Raw genomic sequence first — 13,764 nt, forward strand, 5'->3', positions numbered from 1 at the left:
TTGATGATTGAAATCACAAAGTCTTGACTCGAAGAATTCAATGAACAACGTTTGTAGCTAAACATCGTTGTTAAATGAAACGCAATGTACAACGCTGGACAGCGACCAGAAAAGATAATAATCTGTCAGTGCTGTATCAGGAGGCGAATACGGTAGGTTCGGTAGAACTATCCAACCGAGCTCCTTCCTGAAGTAAATGCACGATGAATGTCCCGTAGGCATGCATTTTTCTGTTGGACAAGCAAACCATCCGGTTGCTCAGATTCTTTCTGTGATGCTATTACCTTCATACGTGATGTACATTTGCCGCACTATACGCTCATCATTCATCGTGTTATTTTTTTGAATCACTTGCACTTTTTCAACAGAGTGGAGGTGACGGGCAATGGTATCCTGAGAGTATATTGCTATAATTTTTATAATTTTATTTCAGTAAAACACAAAAAAACAATTATTATTATTTATTTCGATAAAGAATTAAATATATAAATGAAAATTAAATGTGACATCAATAAAGAAATAAATGATCTTTTAAATGTGAATATAACAAAAAAATAAGTGGAGTTAAAGAATCATCAGACACTAGTTAGAGATGAATTATTTGCAGCATAACATCCGTTGGTGGTACATTACGGTTCTCTCTGGAAATTATCACTGGCTTCATTTGCACCATTATTCTATTCAACGGTGGATCTCTTCTCACAGCAACAATCTTCTTACACGCCATTTGTTGCGCATTGCGGCCACAGAGATATTCGCCACTTGGAACTTTGGAATAAAATCGAAGTGGAACCGATTTGAAACAGCCGATATATTTTAATACTTGATAGTGGCGTATTTCCCTACGACGTCTCCAATCGGCATTTTTCGCCTTTCTGTACAGCAAAATTAAGTACAAAATGGCGACCACCATCGCGATCCATTGGATCACTGCTGCCATCCTAATCACATACTGAAACCGTTTTACGAACTCGCAATTGAACATTCGAGAATCAAGCATTCTGAAAGAGAACAAAAATTACAAAATTTTACCCTCTAAATTGTTCACTTACTTGACGTCAGAGGAGCGTCCTGTTCGTCAAAAAAGGCAAAACTGATCGCAAATCCCGTTAATCGCTGCTTATATATAGCTAGAGTTTAATGTACTTAACGCTTTTTTTGTTTTAAATTTGATCAATGAAGCTTTTTGTTTAAATTTACCTCCAATGTTTATATATTTTAAATTTACTCTAAATTAACCCTTTGATGAATTGTTGGGGTGTAGCACACCCCAGGCGGTTTTGTTTTCGATGCAGTTTGTCAATTTTTATTTTTATAGTCTGAAGCTTTGTGACTTCGCTTTTGAAACAATAACACATATTTCGAAAAGAAATGCAATACTGCAGATATTTTTGCTCGGTCTATGGAACATTGTAAATTTGAAAAATACATTGCTGGATTCTTGGGGTGTGGCATACCCTCACATTACAAAAACACGTGTGAAAAGCTTAAAATATCTTCAATTATTATGAAAGTTGCTTTAATAGACTGTAAAAAGATAGTTGTATATGACGGCATTGAAATATTTTCACTCTTAATAATTTTGAAGACTTTTATTGGTAAAAATTGCAACAAAATTATCGTTAGAAAATCGTCATTTTTAGTTTTTTTCTTCGTGTAGATTATGTTTCGCAAAATTCATGAGACAAGTAACTGAGTTGAGTATAACACGTTATTCTGCGCATTTTGAGACTAAAATTCAGATCTCTAGTCATTTTTTGGTGTTCTAATACAACTACGTTTTTCTAAGCCATTTCTATAGTTTTAGCTTAAAGATATGGAAAAGTGTTGAGCAGGAATTCTAATGTGAGGTGTGGCGCACCCATGACTCCAACAACGTACCCAACGCCAACAATCCATCATAAGGTTAAGCACTTCATACTACAGAAAAACGTACTATTGTTTTTGTCGCTCTAGAGGTGCTGGAAGATTTTCTTCTTCACCAATTCATACGACTTCCAGCAACTTGCTTTTACTAATTGTGGTGAATTTTGAAATGTATAAAATTTTGAAATAATTAATGATTAAGTCAATAGGAAAATCTTTTCTTTAATTCCTATATATCAAACTTTCAAAATGTCGATGACGTGTTATGCTTAACTGTATAATGAAAAGCCCAACATTATTTTCAAAAAATTTAAAAGTTTGCGGAGCTTCATTAGCATTTATTCTGTACTATAGCCTACAAATTCTAAAATTTACTAATTATTTAATCAGCACATTATCAATCTGTCCAGCATCTACCTGATTATTTACACTTATAATTAATTGTCTTATACAGCGTTTCTGAAATGGGGTTCCGTGAGTGCGTCCAGGGGTTCCGCAAAATATTGCCACAAGTGCAAATTGTCTGAGGATATGTCCAATCACTTTGCCCACTCACAACGATGTCTTCACGAGGTCAAAGTATCTACCTATATTTTTCTCCGTTGTAGAAATTTGAGTGTGAGTCATTGTTTCTCTTATTTACCTGAGTTCTATTCATTTTTACTGTAGCTTTCAGCTGTTACTTCTTTTGTCATTCCCTCTGTTTTTCTCTTATTCAATCAAGTATTAATTATTTATTTTGTTTTCAACATCCTGGATGTGGCAGTTTTTGCAAAGGACACGTCCAAGCAATTCTGACTTGACTAGTGACTAGGAAGTGCTGCCGTCTGATGACTTACAGGTATCATTGAAAAAAAGAACACAAAGAAGGTCCGTTTGTACAATAGAAGTTATTTCTCAATGGGCATTAATTGGATTGGTGATCCAAGTTGCCCTATTCCCTTATACTTTGTCTGTGGCAAGCAACTTTCAAATGCAGCAGTGGCTCCAGCAAAATTAAATGGACATTTCGTGACAAATCACAGTCAAGTAATCATATACAGATTGATTTCGAAAACAACATCCTGTTGACCCATATATTTATTTATATGACACATTGCTTCGCCTTATAAACGTCACCAATAAACAATTAATTCCAGTAGATATTATCTGCTATTCGTTATGCATGTTATTATTGTAGCCATTATTCATTTCAGCTTCACCAGCTTGTTAGAATATATTATTGTCGCATCCAGAACTGGTAAAATCCATTGAATTGACTACTACAAATAGCGAGGCGCGTAACCAGAGTAACATTATGCAAATATGATAAAGAAAATTGCCAACGGCAGTTGCTGTAAGCAGTGACCTTATTCAAACCGGAAGTGATTTTATATATAAATGTCTGTTCGTAAAGAGTTGTTGGTTGTTGAATAAATATTCACTCGAGAAAGGCGTTATCATTACTGCTCTGCGTTCGTTATTCATTTTCAGTAGCTTTGGTCAATTGGAAATATGGTTCATGGTCCTCCGAGCCGGATTGGCAGTACTAGTGGTGAAGCTACTAACGTTCATATGGAACAGGTAATAAAGAGTGCGCAAGAGGCGGCTGGGGCGCTTGAAAGGGAGCTTCTGCAGGAGTTTCCGTCGAGAGAAGCCGTCGATAAGTACCGAGGTGAGCTTGTTCATTTGCTATGTCAACGTGACAAATTAAAAACACTGCGTCATGGTACTCGTTCTTCGGTTGAATGGGAGCAGTGTGCTAATTTGATTCGGGAACAAGTCGGTGCTGCGGATGAATGGCTTCGACAGAAATGTCAAGTGTCTACAGCGTTTCCAGTATGCCATAGCGACTCTATGTCTGCTGTCGCAGGCAGTTTTGATGGCTTTTCTAGGGCTACAGGGGACTCTGAGAGTTTACTGGAAGCAAAGCCGGAGAGAAAGGAAGCGCCTGAAAACATTGCAGCTGTAGCTGCATGGGAAAACGATGAAAAAGAAGGTCATCGTCGTCTGGATCAAATTACGGCTGCGATGGAATCAACAGATTTCACGGTGGCATTGCAAAGGAATCGCCTGATTCTACTGATTCAGCGCGCGGAGAAAACGGCTGAATCCCTGCGCAGATGGTGCGATGATTCACAGCTGTCAAGGGAATCTCGTATCCGCCTGGAAGAACTCAGTATTGATCTGGACGCAGCGATCATTACAGCTGCTGAAAGTCTCAATCTGCAGGAAAGCTCGTTTGTCAGTGGCTTAACAAAAGGGATCAAGAAGGATATGTCCAAAGATTCGGTTCAGAATAACAATATGGTGAGCAGTGGGAAAGAAGAACTGCCAATATGTGCTGAGCCACTGTCGACAACTTCCAATGTTGTTTGAAAGCTGAACAACAATGAAAGCTCCTTCCTGAAAGGAAGTGCACGATGAATGCCCCGTAGGCATGCATTTTCCTGTTGGACAAGTAAACCGTCCTGTTGCTCAGATACTTTTTGTGATGTTATTACTTTCATACATGAAGTACATTTGCCGAACTATTCAACGAGTTAAGGTTTTGAATCACTTGTGCTTTTTCAACAAAGTGAATGGACGGGCAACGGTATCTGGAATGTATCCCATATGCTCGGCCAATTCTGTAGTGGATTCGTGCGGAACTTTGGGGATGAATACGTTCAATCTATCCTCATTGTATTGGACTGGTCGGCTAGAGCGCAAAGAGTGCGTGAAGTCCAATTCTCCCTGCTTCAGAAGTTGGGATATGTGCGGTGCCTAGTTGGAAAGTGGGTGTTATTGTGCGTGGTGACCAGAAGGATCTCCTTCTGACCTAGGCGCTCACAATACTGAGAGTCACAAAATTGTTCCACAAATCCTGTTATCAATTCTTGCTTATCTGCTTGTATTCTCACTTATGCATGAAATTTTGTCACATTTGCATCAGAAGGATATCCTTCTGATCTAGTCGCTCTTCTCATAGCCGGCACGTTATCTTTCGTATCAGAAATCTTCAGAGCCACACTCCTTCTTCTTGTCGTCAAGTCGGAGAGTTGAATGCTCGTCGAGGGTCTGCTTTCAGCATAACTATCCTCTTCGAATGGCACATCCTTTGACTTTTTTACCCGCACTGCAGGACACTGTTTTCTGTAGATTCGCTAGGAATGTTCTAATATCTCATACACCAACAGAAGCTTCATGATCTGCGGGTATCTTCTCAGTTGCATTATCGCCGGTTTGGAGATCAGAGGGGTGATATGGATATTTTGTAAGGGTTTTATGGCCGGAGTTTGTTTACGTAGTGACAGGTTCTTCTTCTGTTCATGGGACATGCGGTCACTACGTGGCGCTCTTCCTACCGTTTCTACTTAGCTTCCTATCTTATTTTTCGTTGGTATTCTGCAAAGCCACCGTTTCAAATTGTATTTCCATATCAAGAAAATCTTCAATAGTTCACGTTCTGGAATGCTCATGGCGATCTCGAAATAATTTTCCAACCACGCGTCTGCAGATGGGTTGTGTATGTACTTGTGTGCCACAAACCATGCCACCTCTTTCATGAAATGACAAACTACAGTATAGTATCACTGAAGCAGCCAGAATGATTTCCTCCGCCAGACAGCGATGCTGCTTCAACGATGGCGTACCTAGTTGTCGTACATGGCCGGCTTCAACCATTGTACTACTTCAGCCGCTCAACTGTGCCCCTTCTTCATCTTTTTAACAGCTCATCCGTCGTGAACAACTTCGATGCAAAGTTTCCATTATCATTTCAGATTTCGTGAAATTTCATTAAACGAACAGAAAATAGTTCTATAAATCCTGTAATCAGTTCTATCTTAGCTGATTGTATTCTCACTGAAGCGTGGAATTTCGTCATGTAATGTGGATGACTAAGTTTACTGTAGACTATAGCAAGCAGAACAACCGAGAGAATGATTATTTAGTCGGGAGGAGACAGCCAGCCACCGTAAGATGATCACTGGAGGATCATTAAATACAGTATTTCAATCACTCAATACAGTTACATTTACATCCACGTTTCCAACAACCCTGAAATCAAAAATATTCCTTTAATAATTTGAAAGTACAATAAATAAAATGAACAATACCCATTGGAGAGGAATGAGAAGCTCGCTAGCATTCGTGAAAGTGACGAGAAAACAAGCGCAACATGCGTCACAACAATCGGAAAACATTCGTTACTATACAACCATTTTCTATTTCCTCACGGCATAAACCCGTTATTGCTTTACCGGCAATCAATGACGTCATCTCTCGTTCATTTGAAACTAATACGTTGTCGATTGAATGTTTTTTCATTTTTGTTAGGAAAAGCATTCTCCTGACCTTTAGTCTTCGTCAAGTTAGTCAGAAGCTTTAGCCCACGATAGAGCTGAGCGACAGAACGTGACGCTGTTTATCAATTTCATCAATTCATCAATTCAAAATTCATCAATTTTTACAGCGGTTGATCTTTGTTGGACTGACAAAAGCGGTTACTGGGCTTCTCTACCAATCGAAGACACGAATGGATTAACCTGCAACATATCTTCACTTGCTGTTTTTGCCGGAACTCATCCACTTGTGCATACAGTTTGTGTAATTCACGGGATGAAAATGATCAGTAGTCGACAAAAATTAAAATGCTCTCACAAACACACCCGGAAGCACACACACAATAACGGCGCAACACAACTACTGCACTGAACACAACGTCAAACGAGAACTGCGCTCGCTGATCTGCCACGGCTACTTTTATACTAGCGTGGGGATTGTGTTGCTCCGCTTTTCGTCGAAAATTCTCCCGCGTAGTCTCTTTTCGCTCATACAATCCTGGCATATCAAAACTTCGATGGAGTTTCCATCATTGATGTCGACGCCAGCAACGATGGTCCATGGGTACAGGTGATAATGTCTGTCTTTTTTTATATTTATAAAATGGAAATTGAATTCAGAAGTATATTTCTTAAAAATAATTATTCAGTGACTTCCTATTCTGGAGATGAATGCATCGAGTTTAAGAAAAGTAAATAAAGGATTTAATTTTAAGCAGACCATGACAGGACAATTGACATATTATATTATCTGGCGGAGTCTCGTTACGTGGTAAAGCCACAGCAACATGATAACTGGCACACATGATAACCACAGTAAGATGATAACATGATGATAATGAAGACCCCTGTTTCTGACAATCACAGTTGTGGCGAACCAGCGCCCATTAGCCAAGGAATTTTGGTGGTGATGTAGAAACAGCCGCATGTCATAAAGTTGTCCTATTGACAATAGTATCCTAATTTATGGCGAAATAGACCACGTGACGGCTTTCACAAGTCTTTGCATAATTCACCTGAAAAAAGAAGCAAGACCAGGATTCATGAAGCCAGTGAACCGCTGTCAGACAGAGACTAAAAGACGATGCTGAAATATTCCTGTAGTGAAGAAACCTACTCTTTTATTTGATTTCCATCAGCAATAAACGTGATTATACAATTTACAGCATCTTTCAATACTAATAGGATTTTAATTTTTTATTAACAAACATAAAAAAAGCAATGCACTTGATTTAACTTCAGATATTTCAGCGAATGTAGAAATATTTGAAAATCATTTCATGGAAAGCAACATAAATACTGTTTAAATTATAAGATCGCGATACCAATGAATCTTTATCGATTAAACATGCTTCTAACAAATATAATTGAGCTTGATTTTCTTTAAATAATATAGAGTAAAAATACCAACTGGAAAAAATTTCAAATTTCAATTAAATGAATAGCATTGTTGCTTTATATTTTTTGAAACAGATAATTTTCAATTGATAATTTTTTCATTAACTTTTGTAAAATTTATTCAGGTTCAGTTCAAGGTTACTGTACTATTGCATTAATAAATTTTAGTTTGTTTAAAAATTGCGCTTTATATTTTAAACATCTTTTAAAGCTAAACGTAGCATAAGAATATAGCATCATTGTGTTCGTGTCAAGCCGTATTAAGCACTGGTTTTCTTCGAAAATTGTTTTTCAACCTTGTCTGTAAGTAGTTTATTAAGTTGTTTGAATATTACAGTGGAAATTTCATTAGTCAGTTCGTTTTGCATTTATGATGTAATAATCATGGCTCATTAATTTAGTTATAGATAAAAAGGAATTAATGATTTTATTACTAAATTATACATATTTATTTGATTTGAATTGTTTTTTCAACTTTTGATTAAACAGACCTTGTTGGTCAAAGAGGATTATGTTATTAATATACTTAAAAAATCCAGACAGCTTTTAAAATGATAGGCACCGCTTATGTGCTTACTATCTAAACTTGATTTTGCATTTAAATGAAATTATAAGTATGATCATTTAAATACACATGGTTCAATTTTTCAATTTCTCTTTGAATTAAATTGAATTCATAACAATGGTGTATTATTTTATTTCCAGTAAAATATCTTTCATTACAATATTATTAAAAATTAAGAATTTGCTCTTTTGTAATGTTAATTTCTTTTTATTTTTAACACAGAATAATTGTTTCAGAAACGTTTATGATCATGAGTATGAATGAACTTTTATTGTTGATTATATGGCTCCTTATAAATGGTGGCAGTTGTGGTAAATGTCCTGTTTATAGTAAAAAGCACAATTTTGGTGGAAAACCCCTCGAAGAGGGGTTGTGTCTGACATTCGTTGAAATATCGGAAGTTCAACGAACACTTTTAAACACTGATATAAATCATTTGCACAAATTTTGTCAAACATCTTTTATAAATGGAAGGCTTTTGTCTTTTACTGAGCCTAAAACCTTACGTTTACTACATAATGCAAACTTCAAAAAAGATCTGACTTCTAGAATTGTGCTTCATCCTGGGGTCTATATATCGAATTCAAATACTGTGGTATCATCGAAAAGCGTTTTTATCGAAAAGTGTGGGCGTGAAGAAAACATGAATTGTAGTGTTATTCCGTACAAATACATATCTTCTGATAGTAAGATAGAAAGTGGATTATTGTTAAAATGCAAGGAAGAAAGATGTTGTACTGGTATTCCCTGTGACGCAGAAGATGAGTCTCTTTTATACCAGAGTCCCCTATTGGTTAATTTTTCTAATTTAGCTACAGAGTCACATTGTAGATGTCTCTCATTAGACCAAAAGCTACTGGAATGGAATTTGCCTAATGAACTTATATATCCCTGTAACAACATGCAATGTGATGTCTTCGCTTGTGTTCACGAAGAACATTTGGATTGTGTGGATGTCAGGGTGCAAACTTGTACAGATTTACAAAGACTGGTCCATTGTACAGAGCACTGCAATAAGTTGTTTCCGAAAATATCATATAAAGAATTTGAAGCTGAATGTAAAAAAAATGGCGGATTTGCTAATATGTCAGAAGCAGATAAATCCTGCGTTTGTTACAATGCACAACTGTATGGTAATCTTTGTAAAACAGGTAACTTCTTTTGAAATAAATTGTATTCAGCAACAGTTTTAACGGATAGATGTTACAGAAAAATTTTAAAATATTTAATTCAAATTTATGTTTGTTTTAACTGAAACAGGTGCTTCAAATTTTAATTTTCTATTGTTTCAGTTCATGATCCGTGTTCTGACGAGGAAGTATGTAAAAATAATGGGATATGTGAAAGCAATGGAACTCATCACACATGTGATTGCCTAGAAAATTTTTCTGGGAAAGATTGTACTGAAAGTAACTATATCATTTGTTTATATTACAGTTTATTATAGATGTCAAGTATATTTAAATGAATATATGTTATTATTTTCTTTGTACATTGCACAACTGTCTGAATAACTTTTAAGTGTACACTAAATTCAAAACCATATTTTAGTCATAAGTCAATGTTCATCGAACAATGACTGTAAAAATTTTGGAACTTGTGTCTCTCATGAGACCGGAAGATCCTGTAATTGTTTATCTGGCTTTGTTGGAGCCTTTTGTGAATTCAGTAAGTTGCTTGATTAACAGGAATTATGAACAGCTATGGTTCTTTTCTTGTATATGTTGTTTTCAGGTCAATATTATTGAAAAGTTTGTACTTATAATTTATACACATTTTCAAATAATTATAGAAGAGGGGTATTGCAAGCCAGCGACTTGCCAAAATGCCGGAGCATGCATACAAGTTACAAACGTTTTATTGAAATGTGTTTGTCCGGAAGGATATGACGGCACGTTCTGTGAACTGCGTAAATTTAATTAATTCAAAGCAAACATGAGTCACAGGTGTCATTTAAATTTTAGGGTTATCCATTATCGACATTTTTCTTCAAAAAATGAAGAATAATAAAGTTTTTTGTATAACAGTATTCACAATCTTGTTCATGATAATTGTGCCAAGCTGTGTCCTCTTATTTAAGGTAATATTTCTGTTTTATTCATCGTAATCACAAAACGTTGATTGCAAACTTCCATATTCAACTAATTCATTCTTATACATAATTCAGTTGAATCATTATAAATTAAAGGCGTATTTTGTTTGATTCACTTTATTTATAATTAGTGATATTTTTATTTTTCTTAAAACGTTACATTTTCTATTGTTTAACAGATTTTCAATGCGTTTTAGTTTTATAGACTGAACATATAAAGGTGTAAAAGCTTTATTTTCACTTATCTTATGTTTTACAATCCCATTTAAATTGTAAGTATTTTAAATTAATAAAGTTATATTTTAGTACATTTTGCGGAAATTTCGAGTGTTTCGTTACAAAAGAGAAATGAAGAAAGAATTCAAAAAAGAATGCGAACTTGCGTTAATGTACGAAGTTGCAGTTCATTAGAATAATGAATATAAACCGTATTTCACATTTATTTACTTTAGACTCAGAAAGAAGGCGATTGCAAATGATTCAGGTAAAACAACACCAAAAGTGCTGGATGGACATGAAACAAATGAAAAAAATACTCACCGTGATAAACTGCACAAGACCGCCCAGAGTCGAAAACATCATCGTACAAAGGGGCGAAGGAAACAGACAAAAAAGAACAGAAGATAGGACATTTCTCAGTGGCATTTGTTTCATTTTACATAATCATTATCTTTAGATTATTTTTGAATGAATTTAGAAGAACAACTATACAATGATTAATGGCATAAAAACAATTATGTTAGCACTATAATTATTTGATAAAGTATTAAATTCTTTCATAACATGTTATTCTTCTGGAGAAAACTGAATAATTTAAACCCCAATAACAATCTTTAAAAATGAAATTTTTGCAATTGAACTAAAATTTTCAAATTATCACGTATTTTTGTACTTTATTATTTATTATTGACTGTATTTTTGTGCCCCATTAATTTTTACGTTGTTTTATTTGTCTCATATTCTGTTAGTTTAATGGTGCGACTGATGAGAATTGTCCTTGTGATTATTCACATATATCAAACTTGTTGTAATCCACAAAGATATTAAGCACTCATAATTTCCAAAACTTACACAGCAAAAACATGTGACCAACGGAGAGGAATTCAAATTCAAAATTAACGCAGACAAAATGAGCATTGTGAAAGCTGAACTGAACGTGAAAACAGGGACACTTAATTTTGAAGCACGTACAAAAAATTACACAATCAGAAAATTGAGCAAACTTAGTCAGATAGAAGAGGAAAAATAATAATAAAGCAAATGAATTTAAATCAACTTGTGGTTGTTACAGAGCAGAAGTTGACTACCATGACACAACCACAAAACTTTTGATGTTGGAAAAATACCATCGCAGTGAGGTGCTTCTTATGAAAAGTAGATTTTATCAGTCTGTCGATCAATGCCTTCAATTTTGCTTTATTTGCCAAAAGCAAGTAGGTTGAGCCTTCTTTCTGATCAGGAATTTCTGGATCCTGATGATGTTCAGGAAGTCAGAAAATATTTCTCTTGGCTCTTGCACATTGTGCCTCATATCCATTTATAAAGTTAGAACTGGCCTAATGTTGCTTGCTCATCGGAAGCTGCGTACCTTTCTTCGACACAGATGGCTGGGATAGATTTAGTTTCTTCGGAACTTTTATTTTTATAACCACTTTTTTTCAGTTTGTATGCTAACTGCTCGTCCACCGGACAAGTTTCTGTGCTATCTTTTAGATCGATCACTGTTGTCACATCCAAATTCGTTCAAGCAACACCATTACAGCCTTATTTATTCTATACCAAAATAAGTTAATGGTTAATAACAAAGAATACACGTTGTACATCTAGCACATACCTTGGAACACAATCAATATTTCTTTTTAGACGTATATTTTAGTCTGTATGCACTGCCTTCATACGCAATGGACATACTGCTGCAATTATTATTAATAAGACAGCGCTGAGGCGTTAAGGGTTTTGGACGTTTTTCTCTTCTGGGACTACTCTCAGCTCATCTGAGACTCATATTCCATAACCTCCGCCCCCTATTTGTGGTTTGCTGCTTGCTAATGGGTTTCATGCGATGAATCAGTAATTTGCTAATGACTTCTGTTACTTTATTAGCTAATCTTTATGATAAGTGATTCAGAAAATAACTTGTGCCACTTTATTTGTTGCGTTGTTTTAAATATTGATTAGATGATTGTTGTTTATCAACGATTTTCCATTGCCTTACATTGTTAATTATTTCGCTAAATACATATCTTTCCTTAAAGCAATCAATTGGCTGCTGAGTTGCATTTTTGTTATTTGGCTTTTGACGCCAAGCGACTGTTAAGCTGGAACATTGTATGAAAAGTTTTTCTAACTTTGTTATCTAGCAGTACTGCTGCAGTCGAAATGATTACTGAATAACTGTTGAAATAGAGCCAACGGATTTACAACGAAACTATTACTACTGAATGTTAAAACCTGTATTCGATATACGGCAATTATCCGTGGATATATATAAATACATGTGTGCGTTGGTGATATATATACGTGTTCCTTGTCTGTTAATAAACTCAGTCCTCTCAATCGTTTCTTTCTGTGTTTCTTTAAATACTCTCTGTAGCTCCTGTGTTTGTATTTGCAAGTGTTACGGCTGCTATCTGGATTTACGTAATAACACGAATCTTTAACAATAACTATCACCTTCATTATTTGCGACTACTCATTAGTTTATTCATTCACAATTAACATCATTATATTGTGATTATTTCAATTTAACCATTAACCTAATTATTTGAAAGTTTTCAAGTGCTTATCATTGTTAAATGTTGTATAAAATATGAAATAATTATCTGAATGAAGAACTGATACTGTTTAAGTATGGGATGGTCCCACTTGGGCTCAATTTTGTTCCCATTCGGTCCCACTGTTCATTTATTGGTCGTTGTCCTCGCTATTTTATTAGTCCCTAATCTCGCTATTTTATTAGACCGTAAAGTCTTTTTCGTATTGGTTTTCCTTGTCTAATTGCTCATTGATTCAAATCTTTCCCTTGTGATTAGCTGTAATATTTTTTAATTTCATTGGTTCAAATATTCCATTAAGGATTACGTAACTTTAATAATAGTGACGTAACATAAAAAATGAAAATATTTATTATTCAAAAATTTTATTGTCTTTTTGAAGTTTCGTCATTCATTGAAATTTTGTTTATTTAAATATATTATTTGTGGTGTAGTCTATACTTTTTCATTATCAGTATTTTTGAAAATAATTTTTATCATTATTCTATGTTTTATTGTATCAAAGTGACGTTATATCAAATGCGATAGTAATAATTTAAAATAAACAAAGCCATGCAAAAAAATAAAGTTAAATAGTGGATTTTTATTTTTCCCTAGCCCCACGTACTAACAACAATAGTAATAAACCATATCTTTGAGCGACATTAAAAAAGGGGTATCCGGGCGATTTCCAAATTACAAATTATTGTTGTGGATAAGATTGACGCTAATGACAGCCGCTTTGTTTATTGAAGCTTGAAAATAAACTCTTATTTGTCAATATCT

The 13,764-nt window shown here is 34.9% G+C and overlaps 7 protein-coding genes across 7 annotated transcripts; 4 read left to right on the top strand and 3 right to left on the bottom strand.

Annotated features, from left to right (window-relative positions):
* Positions 1 to 57: 57 nt before the first annotated feature.
* Positions 58 to 1,358, bottom strand: Tsp_11708 (conserved hypothetical protein). The gene is made up of 4 exons (XM_003372672.1): positions 1,240 to 1,358; positions 614 to 1,001; positions 285 to 393; positions 58 to 257 (listed from the first exon to the last, which is right to left on the bottom strand). The coding sequence occupies exons 1-4, from the start codon at positions 1,356 to 1,358 to the stop codon at positions 58 to 60; spliced, it is 816 nt and encodes a 271-aa protein (XP_003372720.1).
* Positions 1,359 to 3,360: 2,002 nt separating this feature from the next.
* Tsp_11709 (conserved hypothetical protein) lies at positions 3,361 to 4,224 on the top strand. The gene has a single exon (XM_003372673.1). The coding sequence runs from the start codon at positions 3,361 to 3,363 to the stop codon at positions 4,222 to 4,224; it is 864 nt and encodes a 287-aa protein (XP_003372721.1).
* A 524-nt stretch (positions 4,225 to 4,748) lies between these two features.
* Positions 4,749 to 5,165, bottom strand: Tsp_11710 (putative mercury scavenger protein:Heavy-metal-associated domain protein). The gene is made up of 2 exons (XM_003372674.1): positions 5,019 to 5,165; positions 4,749 to 4,991 (listed from the first exon to the last, which is right to left on the bottom strand). The coding sequence occupies exons 1-2, from the start codon at positions 5,163 to 5,165 to the stop codon at positions 4,749 to 4,751; spliced, it is 390 nt and encodes a 129-aa protein (XP_003372722.1).
* Positions 5,166 to 5,934: 769 nt separating this feature from the next.
* Positions 5,935 to 6,543, top strand: Tsp_11711 (putative translation factor). Its single transcript, XM_003372675.1, has 2 exons — positions 5,935 to 6,034; positions 6,218 to 6,543. The coding sequence occupies exons 1-2, from the start codon at positions 5,935 to 5,937 to the stop codon at positions 6,541 to 6,543; spliced, it is 426 nt and encodes a 141-aa protein (XP_003372723.1).
* Positions 6,544 to 7,008: 465 nt separating this feature from the next.
* Positions 7,009 to 9,009, top strand: Tsp_11712 (hypothetical protein). The gene is made up of 5 exons (XM_003372676.1): positions 7,009 to 7,077; positions 7,694 to 7,705; positions 7,790 to 7,838; positions 8,370 to 8,926; positions 8,965 to 9,009. The coding sequence occupies exons 1-5, from the start codon at positions 7,009 to 7,011 to the stop codon at positions 9,007 to 9,009; spliced, it is 732 nt and encodes a 243-aa protein (XP_003372724.1).
* Positions 9,010 to 9,034: 25 nt separating this feature from the next.
* On the top strand, positions 9,035 to 10,852 carry Tsp_11713 (conserved hypothetical protein). Its single transcript, XM_003372677.1, has 7 exons — positions 9,035 to 9,284; positions 9,426 to 9,542; positions 9,685 to 9,801; positions 9,926 to 10,042; positions 10,161 to 10,213; positions 10,532 to 10,614; positions 10,678 to 10,852. The coding sequence occupies exons 1-7, from the start codon at positions 9,035 to 9,037 to the stop codon at positions 10,850 to 10,852; spliced, it is 912 nt and encodes a 303-aa protein (XP_003372725.1).
* Positions 10,853 to 12,371: 1,519 nt separating this feature from the next.
* Tsp_11714 (conserved hypothetical protein) lies at positions 12,372 to 12,904 on the bottom strand. Its single transcript, XM_003372678.1, has 2 exons — positions 12,621 to 12,904; positions 12,372 to 12,543 (listed from the first exon to the last, which is right to left on the bottom strand). Exons 1-2 carry the CDS (start codon positions 12,902 to 12,904, stop codon positions 12,372 to 12,374), a joined length of 456 nt encoding a protein of 151 aa, XP_003372726.1.
* Between the last annotated feature and the right edge of the window lie 860 nt (positions 12,905 to 13,764).

Source organism: Trichinella spiralis (assembly GCF_000181795.1).
Source record: "Trichinella spiralis strain ISS 195 chromosome Unknown Scfld8, whole genome shotgun sequence".
Taxonomy (NCBI): Eukaryota; Metazoa; Nematoda; class Enoplea; order Trichinellida; family Trichinellidae; genus Trichinella; species Trichinella spiralis.